Below are 20,548 nucleotides of genomic sequence, written 5' to 3'. Positions count from 1 at the left end.
GGATTTTTTTTTTTTTTGAGGGTCAGAAATTGTAAGCATAAGCTTCTTTACATAAACTACCTCCTTCTTTACAGAATTTGGTGGGGTCGTTGGATTGTTTTGGGTGGTTTTTTGCAATGAAGATCGGAATTTTTTTTTAACTACAGTTGACCCCTGAACAATGTGAGAATTAGGGGCACTGACCCCCATGCGGTCAAACATCCACATTTAACTTCTCACTCCCCCAAAAACTTAACCCTCGCTAATTGCCTTCTGTTGACCTTTGGAAGCCTTACCGATAACTGTCAATTCACCTATATTTGGGATGTTACATCTGCATCAGATACTGTAGCCTTACATAAAGTAAGCTACAGAAAAGATGTTTTTAAGAAAATCATTATGAAGAGAAAAGACACTTATGCTACTATACTGCACTGAAAAACTCCACCTCAAAGTGGACCTGTGCAGTTCAAACCTGAGTGTTTGAGGGCCAACTCCATTTAAGGCTTCAAATATACTACTTATATTTTCCCCAAAAGCAGCAGAGGAAATTATTATTGCTGATACTCTCTTTCTTGTCTCTGATTAAAAACACTGGGCATTTTGGCAATGGCAGCCCCCAGCAAAGGTCTCACAGTTTTTCTCAGCCTGAGCCCTAGGACAGATTTAAGCCCTAAGGCATCCACGTACATAAAATTCACATCCCTCCTATAAATCTAGACTGGTTCCAGCTACCCATGTGGTGGGAGACAATTCTTGATGGGCTTCTCATGTTCTGCGCATCTACTGAGCAGAGGCATTGGTGGCCTTTGTCCTAGACTATCTTTCCAAGGATGTCTGCATAGCAAACAGCCTGGGGAGATAGAGACTGGGTCTCCCCCTGGAGAAAAAAGCAGGCTTTACTGTCCTTCATAAAAGATCTGGTTTTCCTAAGCTCTGGATTCCTCTCTACAACACTTCGCGTGCAGGTATCAGCCAGCCCAGCGGGCATTACCCTGTGGGAACTAGGAGTCAGGGAACAGAAACTCTGACTACTACAGCTCCTGCCATGATTAGTCGTCTTTTGACCAGGAGTCCCGCATCTTCTACCAGTATCCGTGACACCACAAGAGGCAAATCTGGTGGCTTGTAAGCAGAATAAGATTTCAGACTTCAAAGTTCTTGACATTAACATCTTTGGGAGAATTGAGAAAATACTCAGGCCTTTTTTTTTTTTTTTTTTTTTTTGCTGTGGTTCAGAGGAGAATCCTGGTTAAAAAAAAAAAAAAAAGTCTTTGGGTAAAAAAACCCAAAAATGATGGATAATCTAAGAATAAAAAGTTTATGACCTGCTAAAACATAATGAACTATTTTCAGTGTCCTTCCCTTCCACTTCCCAAATTTAAGCATCAAAAACATTTACACCCTTCTTCCTGCTGCCCCTTTACGAATTTTTGATGAGCAGGACTGGCAGCATCACAAACCACCAATTTTATTTAATGATGAGCTGCAACCAGTTACAACAAAGTGCCTAAGCGCCACATAGTTCCTGAAAGCCAGCTTGTGGTTTGCAAAAATGGAGGCAGAAGTCGACTCTTCCTGAAAAGCTCAGAAACCACATTTACCAAAACAGAAATAAATTAAAGGGAAGTACACTAATATGTTTGTTTGCTATCTTCCCAGTTTCACACACTGACCTGAAAGAACCTGCTTCTGAATGGACCCCTCTCCGTTTTTAGTGCAGAAGAGCCAGTATCACCACCTTCCTTTGAGGAGAAATGTTTCCTTCTCAAAGAAAAGGCATAAATGGCAACAAGAGGTTTTCACTAGAAACACATAAAGATTTCATACTGCTAACTCAGAAACTCACTCTTGAAAATACTTACACTGAAAGCCTATCTGGCTATTCCTAAGGCGAGAGAGAAGTCTCCCGCGCTCCGGTGGGGCGGGTGGAGGGTTGGGAGCACATAAGTGGGGAGTTGACTGTGCATTTTTGAAAGTGCCGAGAGACTTCTATAAAAAAATAATAATAAAAAATGTACACTCTTGCTTTGGAGTCTGTATTTCAGGGAAAGAACCTGTAGCTTTCGTGGTGAGCAGGAATAAACCCTCAGACACATAAAATTATGACAGTAGCTGTGTATGTATATACTTTACAGTTTATATTTATAAAATGTAACATATCGGCAATATATGCTGCTTCCGATTCAAACTGTGACCCAATCTTTTCCAATACCAGGCTCTACGCTCCATGCATATTAAAAACTTTTTGGCAGCAGAAGAGCACAAGCATTTCAGCAATGGGGGAGGGGAGTGAGGGCCTTGACTTAAAATTTGACAACAGCTGCACCAGTCACTAGAGAACTTCTGCATCTAGTGAACATTTCTTGCATAACATCGACGGGTCAGGCTTTGGGCAGTGCTGGCAACACAAGTGCCCGATTCTAGGCTCTTTCAGCAATGAGCATAATTTAAAATATCCAAAGGACACAGAAAAGGGAGAACACATATCAAGGAAAGAAATGATTGCTTATATGAAGTGATTAAATCCCCCCACCAAGATATTTGACTCTGATTATATGATGTCAGAATCACATCAGAAGTTTGCGTTGGAATGAAAGATTTTAAAACCTCATTTCCAAGGTCTCTGAGCAGAAGCTAACACATTAGTGAAATGATCTTTCATTCCAGCCTGGGAAACGTACAGCATAAGTCTAGAACAGCTGTCCTGGGCAAAAGTGTTTGAAAATGTTAATAAAGACAGAAGGAAATATTGTAGATCTGTATATTATGGGAAATCTCTGTTCAAATAAATGCCACAGTTATTCCTTAAGTGCCAGAGAGGGAGAATTCCACCGCTAGCACACTGTCGCTTCCAAATGAGCATACTGAGGGGGACAGCAGTGGCAGTAAGCAAACGCCTGTGACAAGAGAGTCGCCATCATCCAGGGTTGGGCGAGGAGGTCTTCATTGCCCACTAGGAGACCTGGACATGGACCTTGTTCACTCATCATTTACGGTCCGAGAACTACCTGTCAGGCCCCATGCTAGGCCCTGGAGACACCCAGGGGACTAGGACATCTGCTGTCCATGAGTGCCCAGTCAAGTGAGCAGAGAATGACAGGCTGATAATCATAACACAGTGTGATGACTGCCACGTAGAGAGTTGCCCAGGGTCCTTTGGGAGAATGATCACGTGGGCCCTGAGGCGGCTTTCTGGACGAGGCGGTGAATGCCCTGAGCTGGTGCCGCCTGTGTCAGTAGCGTCGTCGCCCCTCCACACCCTGGCCCCTGCGAGGCGCGGCCGCCGCCCCAGCACTGTGCTAGACAGAGCCCGCACACGCCGACGCACTTAGCGCCAGCCATGCTACCATTTCACAGCCTGCGAGAAGAGCAGCTCGGGGCTGGAAGGGATGCAGTCGAGGTCATGCGGGTGCTCAAGCCCGTTCTGCCTAGCCTGCAGAGAGCTCACAGCCTCACGTCCTGCTGGGGGGCTGGCAGAGAAGACAAGCAGAAGAGCGGAGAGGGACAGGAGTCAGACCCACTCAGGGGGCAGGACCATGAGCTAAAGGCAAAGGGAGGGCTACTGAAGGACAGTAATCCCACGGATTACAAGTGCAGGAAGCGCCACCGTTCCGAAGAGCGACCTGGCTTCCCAAGCCGGCTCTGGCTGGTCTCCCCATGTTTTTGTTTTGTTTTGTTTTGTTTTTTTTGTAAGCACAGAGGATACTTCTCACTAGCTAGAGGCTGTGGCAAGGAGCAAGAGAATGACCTCAGACTGTCCGCTGGAGACTGGAGCCCCGTGGCATTGTTAGCCTTGGCTGAGGGTCACCCACAACGGAAACCTGGGTAAGTATAAACTCTCTAGTCTCAGTTTCCTTAATGAAAATGAAAGGCATCATTAACAGGCGACGTGGCTGTCTGGCTTCAGTGGAGTGCTAGGTGTGACTCCGCAGTGACGGGCGCTCGCTGAACACGCGATAAATGAAGCCCCTGGTACTTTGGAGTCAGAGGTCACCTCTGCTTTCCAGGGCTATGTCACCATGAACAAATCATTTTCTTTACCCAAAGACAACACATACACTATATCAAGGAGAAAAAACTGGAGATATTAAGTGGATGTCACGATCTAAAAAAGAAAAAAAAGTCGCTAAGTGCCGTGAATGCCATATGGTACCCTAGAATGGAGACTGGAAGAAAAGGGCAGGAGTGGATGAACTAGTGAAATCCCAGTCAAGTCTCTGGTTAACAGTACTGTACCAACGTGAATTTCTAATTTTAATAAAACTACCATGATTCTGGGTAAGATACTAACAGCAGGGAAGCTGGATGAAGGGTTTAGAGGAACCCTTTGTAGTGTCTTCGTAGTTTTTCTGTAAATCTACAACTATTTCAAATAAAAATTTTATTTTAAACAATAGGTTTAAAAAAAAACAGCTGCATATAAACTCTTTATTCACTAGAAAACTGAAGACCTTTTGAAATCAGGATCACACCACTAAAGACATCCAAAAGCTACAAGGAAACCTTTTGCTTGGTTCAATGACAAGAAAAGATTCATAAGGATTATGTTTAAAAATCACCTACACAGCCCATCTTAAGGCAATTAACCCCTCACTTGTTGAAACTGGGGTTTTAAAAAAGGTGTTTTTTCCAAAAAGATTTGTTTTATTTATAGATGAGATTGAGGTCAGCAAACTTGGTCTGGAAAGGGCCAGACAGTAAACACTTCAGTGTTTGCCTGCCATACAGCTGATCCTCCCCTCTGCATCACCGCTGCGCCAGAGCAGTCACAGACACAACGTCCGTGATGGGGTGGCTGTGTGCCAATAAAACTTTATGTATAAAAACAGGCAGAAGTGGGCCACAGAGCACTGACACTGGCACTAGATGGACCAGACGAGAATCCATTTTGGAGTGGAGAGCTGGGGGAGACGACAATGATGGCAAACTCCCCTGGGCCCCCGCCCCCCATCTGCACTGGCTTTGTGGCATGGGGCCCCCACTGTGTGCCAGAAGCCCATCTGCAAATGCCCAGGGCTCACCTGGGCTGCTCATGAGTGGAAGGGCTCACCAGCGGCTCCTGAGCACCTCCCATGCATGGGGGAGACAACAATATATCAGGCCAGCACATGAAAGCAATAACGCGATCGCCCTTGCGAAAAAAGCCTTTTGCAAGAGGGGTGTGAGCCAGGAGAGGAGAAAGAGCCCCACAGCTCAGACAAAGCCTTTCATGTTGGACCCAGCAACCATGAATACACAGTCCTCGCCTCCCGCCGTGAGACACTGAGGCTCCTGGGGGGTTCCCTCCTTAAGGAGAAAGGACGCCACCACCTAGTCATCCTACAGATTACGAAGTTCACTCCACAGGTGATCCTTTTCTTGGGTTTTGCTATAAAAGAATTGTCTTAGAATTACATCTCTGACCCGTCTTTCACTCAAAGAGTGTTCCCTGAATCCCATTTTCTTCCTTCCAGATGATCATTGGAATCAGGTAAGAGGGCTGAACTTGAGCTTGCTAGCTGAACAGAAAAGGAACTGAAGCTTCATTTCAGAAAATGATGGGGCATTAGAGGTCTCAGCATTGAAGTCTTGCAGGATAACTGACAGAATGTTTCTACCAGCTCAATTCTTATGTGGAAAACAGCTGCCACCCGGTGTGAGGCCTGAACATATAACACAGGGCCTACCAAGCGCAGCTCAAAAGAGATACAGCATTACTCTGCTGAGAAAAATCCTCAGTTACTTACCAAGCTGGCTTTATGAGTCACCTGTTCTAACAGGTGAGCTATGCATATTGCTCAGAGTGGCCTGGTCCCAGTGGGTACCGCATGCCTTGGTCGTGCAATATCCAAAGGCCCTATTCTCAGAGGGTTCTACAAAGGAGGTTCCTACACAGAGAGGCGAGGAGAGGAGTGCCAAGCTGAATCCTCCTGGACCAGCCTCTAAGGATTCCCCAGGACCAGAGAGGTTATTTCCGGAGCTATACAGTAAGGAGATTACGGAACTGATGAACCAGGAAGTCAGGTCAACTTAACGAATATTAAATTAGGTTCTCAGAGGGAAGCAATTCAGAGAGGTGGCCACCTGGAGCTCCTAGGGGAGCAGTGACTGGGTTTTATTAGATGTGATACCTTGAAACATTACAATCCAGAGGGGCAGATGTTGTGATTCCCCTTTTGCAGACAATCTTACTAAGCCCTGGTTTGTTTAAATAATTTATATAAGGCCTCCAAGGTTTTAAGAAGCAGAAGGTGGGTATAAAGCCAAGCCTATCTGACTCTGCAATCAGTGCTTTACCGGTGTAAATGATCTTCCACGTTACAAAGAACGCAGGAGGTCCTTGCCTTCATTTTGATATTAAGATACCACCAACCAATCCATGCACAGCAAATGATAAATTGTAACAACAAAAACCAATGCAACATAATAATAACGAGAAGACATAATTGGTTCTTTGAGTTAAGTGGGAGAAAAGCGACGACAAAATTCTGACGTGTGTCTTAATTTTAGAAAGTCAACTTTTCATTACGGGGCTTTAAAGTTACGTGAACAATCAACGTTCTGAACTGAAAATAAAACCTTTGAATTTTAGAACCTGTAGTTACAGCACAAAGGAAGATGTGAATCAGGCCATGTGCGAATCAAGTACACAATACGAATACCAAAAATGCCCTAGGAAGACACACGGGAAGTGTATGGAAGGCTGTGAGGACGGTAAGCAGCCAGTACAGTATAATTTCCATACAGAATTGGACAGAAAATTCAAGGAAATTGGCAGGACAAAAACTGTACCCAAAACAATGTGAGTAGACATTTATGGTCAATGGCCAAGTATGCGGGCCCTGTGATTAGCTTCAAGCCCTCTACTGAAGCTAAAGAGAGATGACCAGATATCACATTACTCATAAAAAAAATTATGAATGCTGCTCTACAGCAAATTTTCAAATTTCTAAGCCTCTCAGCTCTGTTGTTGGGAAGGGAAGCCCTCCTCCCCAAAATCTCAGCTAAAGGTGTTGAATGATGAATATGCAGCAACCAGATTCAAGTGTTTATCACCCACAGATAATTATAAACCAAAGCCATAGGACCTAATGTAAGTGCAGCGCTCCCTCTTCAAAACAAGGGCAGTGAGGGGCGGGCAGCCACTGTGATCTCACTGGGTTTCAGATTTGAGGGAAACCTGCACTTCAAACAATGCTCTCATATGCACCTTGAAAATTTCAATCCTTGCAATACAGTTAAGTCCAAGGACACCATGATCACTGGGCAGACAGATCAGGAACAAACTCCACCTCTGTCCCTTATGAGTCTTGAGGCTTGGGGCAATTTCCTACCCTCTGTGTGCTTTGGTTTCCCGATCTTTAAAAATGAAGCTATATCTACCCCACTGGGTTCATGTAGGGACTAAGATGAAATATGTTATAAAGTGGCTAAAACAAAGTCTGGTGGCCCCGATAATTCATGCCCCATTGCTCTCCTGAGAAATGTAAGAAGATAAGCATCTAATCAAGGTTTCTTCCCAGACTAGCCACCAGCCACTGATGAAGCAATAGCTTCTACTGCCCATAAGTCCCCAATGCCCCCCAAAAAGTCCAGAAAGGATCCATCCTCTGAGCATAATTTAAAAGGCTGCTTTGGGCTCATAGCCAAGGTACATGCCCCGCTTGCTCACTGGCCTTTTTCTTCCTCCACTTGAGCTATCTTAGACTTCAGTCTTTCTGAAGCCACCTGGGCACTTTGCTGAGCACTTAGGTATGGGGGCTGGGGGCTGGGGGCTGGGACTGGCTTCCAACACACTTTTCACAGTAGCCGACACCAGAAAAGACATCCTTCCATATGAAGGTACTAGCTCCACTAGAGACCTCAATCCATGTAACCCACCGTAGTCTGTAACCAAAGCCAGCCTACAGGTAAGCAGACAAAAGTGCTACACTTATTAGGATACAATCTCCCCACTAGCCACTAAACATGCTGAAAACTCACTGTTCTCCTGATCTCTTGTTAAATTTATGTAGCTTTCCTCCCCTTGCTACAAAAGCATTATGTGTTCATTTGAGTCAAGTTAGCAAAAGAAAGAAAAGAAAAGAAAGGAAAAGAAAAGAAAAAAAAAAAAAGAAAAGAAAAAAGAAAAGAAGAAAAAAAGAAATAAAGGAAGCAAAAAAGAAAAAAGAAAAGCAGATGGGGGGGCAGAGAACTTTTAAGAGATAAATTCCCTATTTTCTCTTTAAATAATAATCATAACAAGAGAGGGGGGAAAATATAACATGCCAATTTCTAGGGTGAACTGGCTGCCCCTGGCCAAGAAGTGTTGGGAGCAGTAAAATCAAGAGGAAGCCTCCCTGATGGGGTGGAAAAGACGCAGAAAGGAAATGAGATGAAGGGAGGCGGTGAAGACAAAGCTTCCCTACGACTGCTATCTTCTAATTTCTAGGTGTGTGCCAAATTTCACAGAAATTTGTTAAAAACTGTTTAAGAGGATTCATTTTCTGAACTTCAGACAAATCACTCATGGCTTGTTGTGGTATACTAAGTCACAAATCAAACTTAAAGGGCTCCCAGCAAAATGTGTTCATCAACTTTTCCTAAAAAGCAATCATGGAACCAACAGTCAAGTAATTTAAAATGCCAAATAGTTGTCTATGGGCAACCTCAAATTGTTTGCACAATTTAAAGGAAGCAAGTTATTTCATTGACAAGCACACAAATGGTTCCCAGTGAGCGCACACGGCGACTACGGGTGGCATGCCACACAAGGCTGTAAATGAGAGTGGGAGTCTGCTGTCTAATTATGGCAAGCAGCTAGCATCCCATCCGGGTAGGCATGAATCTCTTGAACAAAAGATTGGGCAGCTCTGGGCAGCAACTGGGAAAGATGGGTCAGGACTTGCTGAGTATTCAGGACAAACTAAGCCAAGCTTCTCATTAGATGGGACAAAAGGGTCTACTGTCCTGGCCCACCAGAGCACAGGGTGAGTCGTACCTTGGGATACCAACATTCCCAGCTACACAGAGATATTCCACGGTGCTGCCATCTTGGAGGGGGGGATGTGCTGGCAGGAAAGGGGGTGGCCCTTTTCATTTGAAATCTATAGGGGAAGCAGATAGCAATGGCGGGTATTTCTTAAAAGAGATTTTCTTTTGTGGCAGGGAACCTAAAAGGATTACTTGTCAAGAACGTGCTCCATCATTTACAATTGAAGAAAATCTGTTTAGAGAAAACTACTTTATTGGAAAAAAAAAATGACTTCGGAACATCTGAAATACCTTGACCTATGATGTAATGTCCTCCAAGGAGACTGAGCTAGCAATTCTTCACTGGCAATGAAGTCACCCGTCACCTTACTGAGTGTACAGGTAAGTAATAGCTCCGGATTGATTGACTGCAATGAATAATACCCACAAGTCATAAACATCAGCAGAAACCCAAGAAGTCCAATTCTGCCGTATTGTTTTCTACCTGTCAGAGGCTACAGCTGTATTTACACACTGCCTCCATCTGAATCTCGGCTGCTGGAGGTTTTCTTCTGCAAATTTGCTTTCCAGTGGCTAGGGTCATGACATTTCTGTACGGCAGAGCTACTGGGGTCCTATGTGATCCACATACATTTGTCCATGATTCAGGACATGAGATAAGGCAAGTGTAAGTTTTGGAATGAAGAATCACTACACTGGATTAAAACCAGGCAGCCCAGGCACTGCCTCCTTTTTTAAAGCCCTAGGTAGAGTTTTAATGACCCCACAGCAATTTTTGTTTCATTAAAAGGAATTTTAATCAGTATTTACACAGAGCCTACTATATTCAATACTGTACAGCCTATGTGCAGAGATCATGGATTTAAAAAAAAAGAAAGAAAAGAAACAAGAACACCACACAATAAAAACCACATTTACAAATGCTAAGGAAACAAAGAAAAATGCTATAAAGAGAATATGGTGAGATTAATTCTGTGACATTCCTGGAGGAAGACTCGTTAATCTTTATAAGGAAGAAGGAAGATGGACCAGAAACAAAGCACAGTTGCTTAACAGACATTCAATGATCTATAGAAAGAAATGAGATTTCCAAGAGGAAAGCATTTTTATAAATACATAATATTTTATTTCCCATTTTAAGAACTACGTCATGATCACTGAAAAGTTCAAAGAGTGATAAAACCCAATTTCTATCATCAATAATTTTATAATCTATCTTGGAGTGAGGGAAAGACAGTGGTATGGACAGAATGTTTGTGTCCCTCCAAAATTTATAGGTTGAAACCCTACCTCCTCCCATGTGATGCTATTAGGAAGTAGGGTCTTTGGAAAGTAATTAGGATTCAATGATGTCATGAGAGTAGAATCCTCACGAATGGAATTAGGTGTCCTTCTAAGAGTCACAAAGCCAGCACTCTCCAAATCAGAAGCAGGCTCTCACCAGAACCCGGCATGAGGACACCCTAATCTTGGAAATCTAACCTCCAGAACTGTGGGAAATAAATTTCTGTCATTTATATGCCACTCAAAGTATTTTTGTTATCACAGCCTGAGTGGACTAAAATACACAGGTAGGCAGACAGGCAGATAGAGACTTAGATATGAATATACAGATACACATACACATACACCGCTTAAATATCAACTAACACTAAAAGGTAAATATTAACTGATACTAGTAGGCAATATTTTACCCATGTCCAGCATTGGGTATAGACAGAAAGATATTGAGAATCTTCCTGTAGACTACAGCACTAGACCAAGCTCCCTGGAAGTGGAAACTAAATTAGACCCTAAAGATAGGTCAGATTGCCTTGAGCAAAGAAAGGGGGAAATAGTTCAGGCAGAATGAATCAAAGTATGGGGGAGCCACCCAGGGGGACTTCAAGACAGCAAACACACCATCCCAGAAGAGTTTAAAAAAAGAAAAAAAAGGCAAGAAGAGATATCACTTATCCTAACTACACTCCTCAGAGAAGCGATTTACAATCCACACATGCCTGGAACCAGGGGCATGACAGGGGCAGGTGTCTGTATCACCTGGCATTCTGTTAGAAATGCACACTTGGAGGCCACCCCTCGAGCCTCAGGTCACTCCAGGGTGGGGCCCAGCAGTGCAGGCTTCGCAAGCCCTCCCCGTGATCTTGGCGAGTGCTCAAGCTTGAGACACACTCCTCACTTCATGATAAACGGACTGAAATATGCTTACAAGTAAACCCTTCAAAAGATACACAAGAAACACTCTACATAATTAAGAGAAATACACATGCATTTTATTCATTGCACAGGCAAAAAAACCCACAAATTCCTGAAGTAGGAGAAAGTCTACATTATAAGACAAATCTCCTTTCCAGACTTGCTTCAACTACTTATTTTCTCCTCTCCCTTTTTGGCCTCTCAGTGTTGGAGTGCTTTCCATGACATTTTAAAATTTGTATGAATAGGAAGCTGGGGAATTCACTCCTCGTTTGATTTACGACCAAAAATATCAAGCCCTTCCTGTTTCAGGCATGAACGTGCTACGAATTGAGCATTGGCCATATCATGGCTCATAATGTCACTTTCCTACAGAACCACTCTGGAAGAGGTAGGATTAACTAAACTGCTCTCCACTATGATACACGTTTACTGAAAGAACTAATTAGAAGTAATTAGAAATCTGGTTTTTGCTTAAACATTTGTACACACACGTGCCCACACGCACCCATGCAAATTCTACCCCCAGAGTGCCCAGGATTAGAGTCTAGGTTCCTATGTAATTACTGTCACTGGTGCTTGGAGTACTAAAGTGAAAAGAAAATTTTTAATCTGGAAAAAGAGTAATAAAAATGACAAACATGTTTGAGTAATATGCAATTTAAGTCCACAATACACAGTCTCTGGCATATAAATATACATATATTACAATCGTGGGGAAAAGATCTCATCTGGTGAATGTTTCCATATTTTGAGTTTCACCTGAAGTTTCAGTTAGATTTTCAGTCTTTAGGTCACCCCCAAATTTTAGCATACCAAAATTCTCCTAGTCTCTTTTAATACTTAATTAAGTTCATAATGATTTCATGTGAATCCAGCAGTAACTATAAAAAGCCAAGTAATGTGAAGGACACTTTCCAATTCCATTTAAAGTCCCAAGAATGCCCAGCTAGGGTCAGATGACATCATTATCTATGACTTACTTTAGGCAAGTTAGATTTTTTTAAAAAAAATTTTTAACTTTGAAGACAAGACACCCAAATACTCTCAGGCTGAATTATAAATGTATTTTTGGATGTAATTTGATTGACTAATCAAGTAATGGCATGTAATTATTAGTAGGGTTCTTTTATTTCTTGCTCTCTGAGCATTTGTTTGAAATTTGATGCTCTTTTGATGTCCCAAACCACCGCCAATCTGCATTTACTCCACAGCTTGGTCAGCGCAGAAAGACAAACCATGTAGTCAGACCAGGTCCATATTGTTTGTGTTAGTATTATTTGTCCTGATATACCTGAGCTGAGCGGCACATGCCTGTCACTAAACCAAACTGAGAAGATAAAATCAGATATTTCATCCATCAATTGTCAAGTATGCAGAGTGTTATGGAGAAGAGAGAGAACACTAGCATAAAGCTCTTGAAAATTCAAACAACTAAAATACCATTCTACAGAGAGTTTTGAGTCTGTGGATCACAGTGCATGCATTCTTCTCCATCTAGAAGTTTGCATTACCACTGAGAAAACATCCTGAGTATCGGAGTAGGACCGTAACAAATTTCCTTCATGCAACCAAAACTGCCACAAATTAAACTCAAAACAGATTTGAAATAGCACCCATCCACATTTCCACACTAGGAACACGGAGATGCTTTCAAGGAAGGCCTTTCTTATGGACCATCCTCCCTTAAGCAGTCCCACTGATTAGAGAACAGAGGTCCTTAGACCTAACACTTTAGTACCCACTTGCCATGTGGACTTCAAAATGAAGGACATGGCCCTCCTTTCCGCAGCACCAAACAAAAGCACAGCTACTTACACAGGAGATGCCCAGTCCCCAAAGCTGCCCCCATCTGCGAGCAGGTGGTTTTTGTCTGGTCCGGGAGGCCCGTGGACGGCTGCAGTCGTGGGGGATGGAGAGGAAAGTGAATCTAGATTACTGGTAGGGGTGTCCTCCTTAGGAAGGTTAGCACTGTCACCTAGGGAGGAAAAAAATAGCATGAACTTCCAAACGCATACTCAAAAGGAAAAAAAAACACACACAACTTCACTAATAATTATATGGCATCATTTGATTACTCAAATCAAATTAAATCCAAAATTACACTTATAATTCACCCTGAGATTATTTGGGTGTCCTCTCTTTAAAGCTTTTGTTTTTGTTTTGAACCAAAGATGCTTAAACTAAATCACAGATAATACATGGCGAGGAGTGTTTTCTCCACAAGTAAACACAATAATCAAAATCAGATCCAATGGAAGATGAGACCTTAATGGAGGCCACGATGACTTCCTAATCTCTAAGGAGCCCAGTTATAAAGCAGTGATAACTCCAAGAACAATTCAGAGCAGTACCCCAGCCCCAATGTGGCCAACCTCTCCCTTTCTAGTCACCTGATGCTTCTTTAAGACATTGCCAGTCACCACTTAGTGTGTAATAAATTCAACAAGTCTAAAGGGATCTTGTCTTCTGAGCTGGTGTCTTGGATTACAACTTAATAGTCCAATTTATTAAAATCCCAGGCATAGAGAAACTTCCATTTCCCTGGGAACATCAGGGAGGATGTTATAGAAGAATCAGGCCCCTGCAGTGACTGCAGGGAGGACTTTAAACCAAAACTAAGAAGCACTTTTTAAATGGGTTACATGATTTATTCATTCGCAGAGGGCCATTTTATGGGATACGTTTAGTGTCATTTGTACATATTATGGGCTGGGATGAAAAAACAGAAAAGAGAGCTCACGAGAGCAGCTGTTTTCCTCAACTGGTCTCCTTATCTTCCTGGTACTCCCACCTATCATAATGTCCTGGAACAGCACCCACCAGAGCTGGGACCCTTCGGCCACATTCACAGTCCCCATTAAAATATGAACTGCTCAGGCACTTCTATCCAGAGGCACTGATTTGGCCTTGATTTTACAGATGATGGGTCACAATAGATCAAGAAACTGCCACAGAAGAAGATACTGATTAAACCTTCATTTTTCCTTAGTCCCCTCATCCCAGGTCCTAGAAAGAGAGTATGTATGAACACCAGGAATAGCAAGGAACTTGCTCTCAGAAAACCATCTCAGATGGATTTCAATTCTGCTAATAATGAAGCACAAGAGAAATTCTGGGCTCTGATTTAAGCTAGATCCCAAGATGCTAACCTTGAGAATTGATTGTACGAGATAACTCTTATTTAACTCTGACCCAGCTTACAACTCAGGCTAAGAGAGAGAATCTTAGAAATGGAGATCTAGAAAAGTTGAATTCAGGAAAGTAGGAGTTACAGATGGTGGTGATGGCTGGAAAAAAGAGGAACTACCAGGATGATCGTGGGCAGAAGATTCTGGTAAAGGAGAGTTTTCTGAGCTTTTTCTTTCCTTAAATGTGTTGTCGTAGGGGAAGGTGAGAGATAAGTTGGAACAAGAGATGAACGCAACCTCTGAGACCTGATCTCAGTGTCCCTGTAAAGCCTTGCTCAGTGCCCATTTGCAAAGGTGCAGTCTGATACTGTATGATTCCTCTCTCAGTGAAGTCACTCTTTCCACAGCCCTTCACCACGAAAGTGTTTAGCTATGTGGAGTAAGTCAGCCCCAAATACATGGGCCAGCATTCAGGCAAATAAACCGTAACCCAATGATATGTTGCTATGATTTCCTTTTGATTGATTTTCATTCTGGGCTACAGTCCACTTTGAAACTAAGGCTATTTATCCTCCTGTGTCTGGATAGTTCAAATCCATCCAGTTCTATTCTGTGAATATGCCCAAGAACAAGGGGCTGGAGCTCCAGCTTCCCCGGAACTCCTGAACACGTACCTTTACGAAAGCTGCCAAATCGGGGCTTGGCTAGAAGTAGCAAAATACGATCAGCTCTGAAGCAGAAAAGGATCAGCTCAACAGTGAGTCAGACGCAGGCAGCTTCCTGGCTTTGGGAGGCTGGATCCCGGCCCTCTGCTCTCTGGGCCTCATGCCCTGTCTCTAGGGCAGGGCATGACACAGCAAAAACAGCAAATGAGAGTCTGGGACTAGTTATTCCCTGACTCATTCCTACAAGGAGAAGCCTTTCAATGAGAAGCAACTTTGGGGAAGTGGAAAGCAAGGGTCTAATGTTACTTCCAAAAGATGCCTGAAATGTTTTTACAAGCAGATAGACTAGGTCATCCACAAAGCCTCAAATCCTTTTCCCCAGCAGACTGACACAGCACAAACGGTCATTCAACATATTAAATCACATTCTATTACGAGAATTTCTCTCTCCCATCCTGCCAAACAGTAGCAATCGGAACCCTCGAGTGAAAAGAATATTGGTAGAAGGGAACATGTTTACACAAACTGATCAAGTGAAGAGATACCTCACCCTACTTTCTGTGCACACAGATTTCCTTTCTCCTTCACGGTTCCAGAATGAGCTTATCTACTTGAGAATCACTGAATTCGAGGAAACGGGCACAGAACTTCTCAGGCACATAAACATTAAATACTTACAACCATTTCTGAGACTTTAGTTCGCCCGAATCAAACTAGGACTTTTTAACTAGTATGAACGTAATAAAACTTTTCCCAAAAAACCTCTATGTCCAAATGATTTCTGGACTAAAGATTTTAAAGCCTATGAAACTGGTTTGTACTTGAGAATTAAAGTCAGATACTCTCATCGTTTCTCACCTTCCTTTTGAGTGTCACACAGCCTCTTCCCATAGGTGCTACCCTCTAACAGGCACCTACAGACAGACAAATCACCTGTGAGTAACACGGCTGTGCCGGTAAGTGAGCAGAAATGGTGCTGCAGGACTTTCATTATGAACAGACTCCCAGAGAAGAAACTCACTAGAAATAGAACTACCACCACCTAGAAGAGAAAATGATTTCTTCACAGCACCCAGCTTAATTCCCACCTTCTCCACAAAGCACTTGCCAGCTGCCTGTTCTGCCTCTTCCCTCCTTTCTCACAACGAGCAGCAAGCAAGTTTGCATTCGCTATCATCTAATGGTTTCATGACCTGGTTTTAATTCCCCATTTCCATTACGCATTTTTTGAGGGTTGAGACCAGGCCTCAGTCTCGGTAATCCTTAGAGAACATAATGGAGGGCCAGGCAAACCAGGAATCTTCAGGAAATACTGTGGACTCACTGCCACATGAAATATTATGAGTATGGAAAGCCAGCGCCTCTAGGAACTAAGGAGGAGAAAAAAAAATCTATAAGCCTCAAAGTATTGTTAGGAAATATGCACACAGCTTTAGATTATCATCCTCTCCCCTTTCAAAACAAATATCTTTCCCCCTCTTTACTCAATAAGCAAGCCTTTACTGAGCCTCTACTTACGTACGAGGCACTTCACGGCTGCTCAGTTATAAAGGTGAAGAATCAGTCCCTAGCCCGAAGGTGGTCACATTAGAGTGCCGAGGACAGTAAGCTAAAGACAAACACAGCAGAAGCTAGTGTCAGCCATACTACGATTGGATCAAGCAGCTTTGCGATCCAGAGAAAGAAGTTTCCAAACCTGCCAGTGGTGGAGGGAGAAAGACGTGGGAGTCAGGCAACAGGAAAAGGAAGAAATTACTGCCAGACTTGCAAGGAAAGAACCCCTGATAAAGCAAATATCATGGCTGAAAGCATAGAAACAAGAGAGAAAATGTGGCAGTTTCCAGAGCCATGGAGAGTTCGATTTGGCTGGAGAATAAGGGAAAAGGTAGAAAGTAAGAGGATGAAGTGGGGTGATATATAAAACGTTAAGGTACCTGACTTTGTTCCATAGGCATTGGGAAGTTATTGCAGGGGTGAAGAGAGAATGGATTCAAGATATATTCAGTAGTACAGTCACTAGAACTCTGTGAATAAAGGTGAAGGGTGAGAGAGGAACCTAAGATAACCCTTAGGCTTAGGCAAGGAGGTGAATGGTAGAATTATTGATTGAAATAGGGAATAAAAAGCAAAGAACAAATTGGGTGTGGGAGATAAGACCAGTTGTAGATAGCTTCGGCTACAGGTGTCAATAAAAAATTCAGGTGACCAATGTTCATAGCAGCAATGTCCACAATAGCTAAATCGTGGAAGGAGCCGAGATGCCCTTCAACAGATGACTGGATTAAGAAGTTGTGGTCCATATATACAATGGAATATTACTCAGCTATCAGAAAGAACGAGTTCTCAACATTTGCTACAACATGGACAGCACTGGAGGAGATAATGCTAAGTGAAATAAGTCAAGCAGAGAAAGACAACTATCATATGATTTCTCTCATCTATGGAACATAAGAACTAGGATGATCGGTAGGGGAAGAAAGGGATAAAGAAAGGGGGGGTAATCAGAAGGGGGAATGAAACATGAGAGACTATGGACTATGAGAAACAAACTGAGGACTTCAGAGGGGAGGGGGGTGGGGGAATGGGATAGACCGGTGATGGGTAGTAAGGAGGGCACGTATTGCATGGTGCACTGGGTGTTATACACAACTAATGAATCATCGAGCCTTACATCGGAAACCGGGGATGTACTGTATGGTGACTAACATAATATAATAAAAAATCATTTAAAAAAAAAAAAATTCAGGTGAAAATACCCAGACGAGAGCTGGTTCTACAACCCCTGAGCTCTTCAGGAAAGAGCTCAGGGACAGCTGTTTTGAGTTGAGTGTCATTCGGTAGAACTGAAGTCACGGCACTGGACGGAGGACACAAAGGAAATGATGTGGAAATGTAAGAGAACCTTGGAGAAGCCCCAGAAGCAAGGAGCCGGCTTCTCCCTAAAACAAGATTATTGGTAGTGGTGATGGTGGTGTTTCATAACAACTGGGCAAAAATCATGCAAGAGGACATGCCTTTCATGATGGCTACCACATTTCACTATTTAGTCTGATTTTTTTTTATGACCCTGAGGACATGAACAGTGTTTTATTTTCACGATAGACTTAAACTTCAAAGACTGGCAGAAAATCAGAGCAAGAAGAGGAAACAAGAACTTGATAGTTCTACCATATCTAACAATGCAGAGGACCGTCATCTCTTCAATTTTAATAGATGGATAGACTTTCATGCTAGTAGTTGACCTTTCTTGTTCTGATGATGACAAACAATTCTCCCTACTCATCTCTGATCATTTCATGTAAGTAGAAGTGCTTCTGCACTGTTGGAGGGAACAAGGCTTTGAGGGTTCCCTTCCATTTCATTCATTTCCTTCTTGTCTTCCTCTCAAATATACTTCCTCACTGTTAAGAAGTCAGAGATAGTTCCCTTTGAATCTCTTACCTGCTGTTTTCCATGTTAGCCTAAAATGTGTGCATCCATCAAGGAACCACAGAAGTTTTAGGTTATTCCTCAGAAATGAATTATCTCCACAGCAACAAGAATATTCTATATTTTTCTTTCTTAAACATCCTGGTTTATATATTAGCGGAAGGAAGGAAGAAAAGGAAAGGGGGACAGAAAAAAGGAAAGAAAAAAGCATAGAAAGAAAAGATCCAGGGGCGCCTGAGTGACTCAGTTGGTTAAGCGGCTGCCTTCGGCTCAGGTCATGATCCCAGGGTCCTGGGATCGAGTCCCACGTCAGGCTCCCTGCTCAGCAGGTAGTCTGCTTCTCTTTCCCTCTGCTCCCCTGCCCCCAGCTCATGTTCTCTCTCTCTCTCTCTCTCTCTCTCTCTCTCTCTCTCTCTCCCTCTCAAATAAATAAATAAAATAGGAAGGAAGGAAAGGAGGGAGGGAGGGAAGGAGGGAGGGAAGAAGAAAAGGTCCAGTATACTAAATGAACTTCATTCTAGTGAGCCTGACAGTTGTGCATCTGGGTTCACTGGAAGGCAACTGCAGACCACTCCTGCAGTTCCACCGACACACATATGCCTCCTGTCAGGCCGGGAAAATCCTAGGCACTTCTAAATATCAAACAGTTCATCACTAGGCGCAAAGAAGCATTTACTGAGAACAAAGTAACTACACTGACAACACCACGGTAACACTTCTACAATAAACACTGGTCAGGAAATTTCCACTCTAGAGGGCAAGGAAATTTTAAGTGGAAACCCACCCTACCCTCCCACGTATGCTGCCACCACCACCAACAACAAAATGATAATATTTTAAAAATAAATAAAAAGATATAACTGCACTCCAGATTTTGTTAAACCTATCTGTGAAACAGGGAACACAGTGTCAGAGGCCAGAGGGAAAATAAACCAAAGGACTACTGGCTCCAGGACCCATGGAAACCAACAGAACCAGACAGACATTTAAATCCTGTGGTGTCCCAAGTACAACACGCCTGTAATCCACCAGGCATGAGGCAGGGGGCTAGAACCAGGCTCTCCATATGGAACTGGGGGCTGGGAGAGGCTCTCCACACTAAATAGAAGCCCAAAATCTATGACTGAGTTCTCCACTTGCCTGGGAAACTAGATTTGACTGCCTACCCCTCCCACCTCCAGGATGTGATTTATGAGCAGGAATAATAAGACCTGGTTCTGAACCAAACACTTAGGTTGAGGCAAGAGCCAGAGAGGGAGTAGAAAAGAGAAGGAGAATGAGGTTCCAAGTCATCAAAACCATGAGAACACACACAAAATCCTTCTTTATGACAGAATTATACAATTTCTAGAACACAAAACTAAGATAGCAAACTCAACAAATATAAAAATTCAGATATTTAGAGCTTTGTAATATAGAATGAAAGTGAAATTGCCAACATCAAGGTCCCAAAAGAAGAAATAAATTGAGAAGAAGGGATACTTAAAGAAACAACAACTAATTCCTCAAAATTAAAGGAACTTCAGAGACTTCAATCCAAAGAACTCAGAGTGCCAAACAGGGGAATAGAGGAAATACTGCACAATGGAAAGACATTTCATGCTCATGGATTGGAAGATCATGTTAAAATGTCTATACTTAGAGAGGAGTTAAGATGGCGGAGGAGTTCACCGTTTTCAGCCGGTCCCCCGAGTCGAGCTGGATAGGTACCAGACCAGCCTAAACAACCACGGAACCAGCCTGAGACACAGGAAGACGCATCTGGATCTCTACAAATGAACATCTCCAGCGCTGAGTATTGAGGTACGAAGTGGGGAGCCGTGAAACCGTGCACAGATATCAGAAGATAAACGGAAGGGGGAGGGAGCCGCTGCGTTCGGGCACCGGGAAGCGGCAGCCACCTGCACGGGAGAGCGGGCGGGGCTCGCGGTCGAACCCACAAAACAGCAGACTGAGACCGTGAGCCGGGTGCGCGCGCCACCAGGCATCTCGCGGATCACCGGAATCCCGGTGTGCTCACTGGATCCAGACTGAGACCGGGAGCTCCCGGAGCGTGCACGGGGCGGCTGGCGGCGTTAGAAACACAAAGGACAGAGACGCGCCGGCCCTGGAAGTGAGGGCTGGGACGCTGGGTGTGGGGCGCACATCCCGGGACGCTGCAGGGTTGAGCAGCACCAACAGTAACAGAGTTAA

The 20,548-nt window shown here is 43.4% G+C and overlaps 1 protein-coding gene across 2 annotated transcripts in view; it reads right to left on the bottom strand.

Moving 5' to 3' along the window:
- Positions 1-20,548, bottom strand: part of ARHGAP10 (Rho GTPase activating protein 10) — a 308,230-nt gene that overhangs the window by 14,042 nt on the left and 273,640 nt on the right. For both annotated transcript variants that reach the window (XM_026499449.4, XM_057310112.1), the window contains one exon: positions 12,949-13,108. In XM_026499449.4, coding sequence (XP_026355234.1) covers positions 12,949-13,108 — 160 coding nt within the window. The remainder of the gene's footprint in view (positions 1-12,948; positions 13,109-20,548) is intronic.

This window comes from Ursus arctos, unplaced genomic scaffold (assembly GCF_023065955.2).
Source record: "Ursus arctos isolate Adak ecotype North America unplaced genomic scaffold, UrsArc2.0 scaffold_11, whole genome shotgun sequence".
In the NCBI taxonomy this organism is placed as follows: domain Eukaryota; kingdom Metazoa; phylum Chordata; class Mammalia; order Carnivora; family Ursidae; genus Ursus; species Ursus arctos.
The sequence above is the reverse complement of the archived record's forward strand: the minus strand, read 5'-3'. Positions and strand labels throughout refer to the sequence as shown.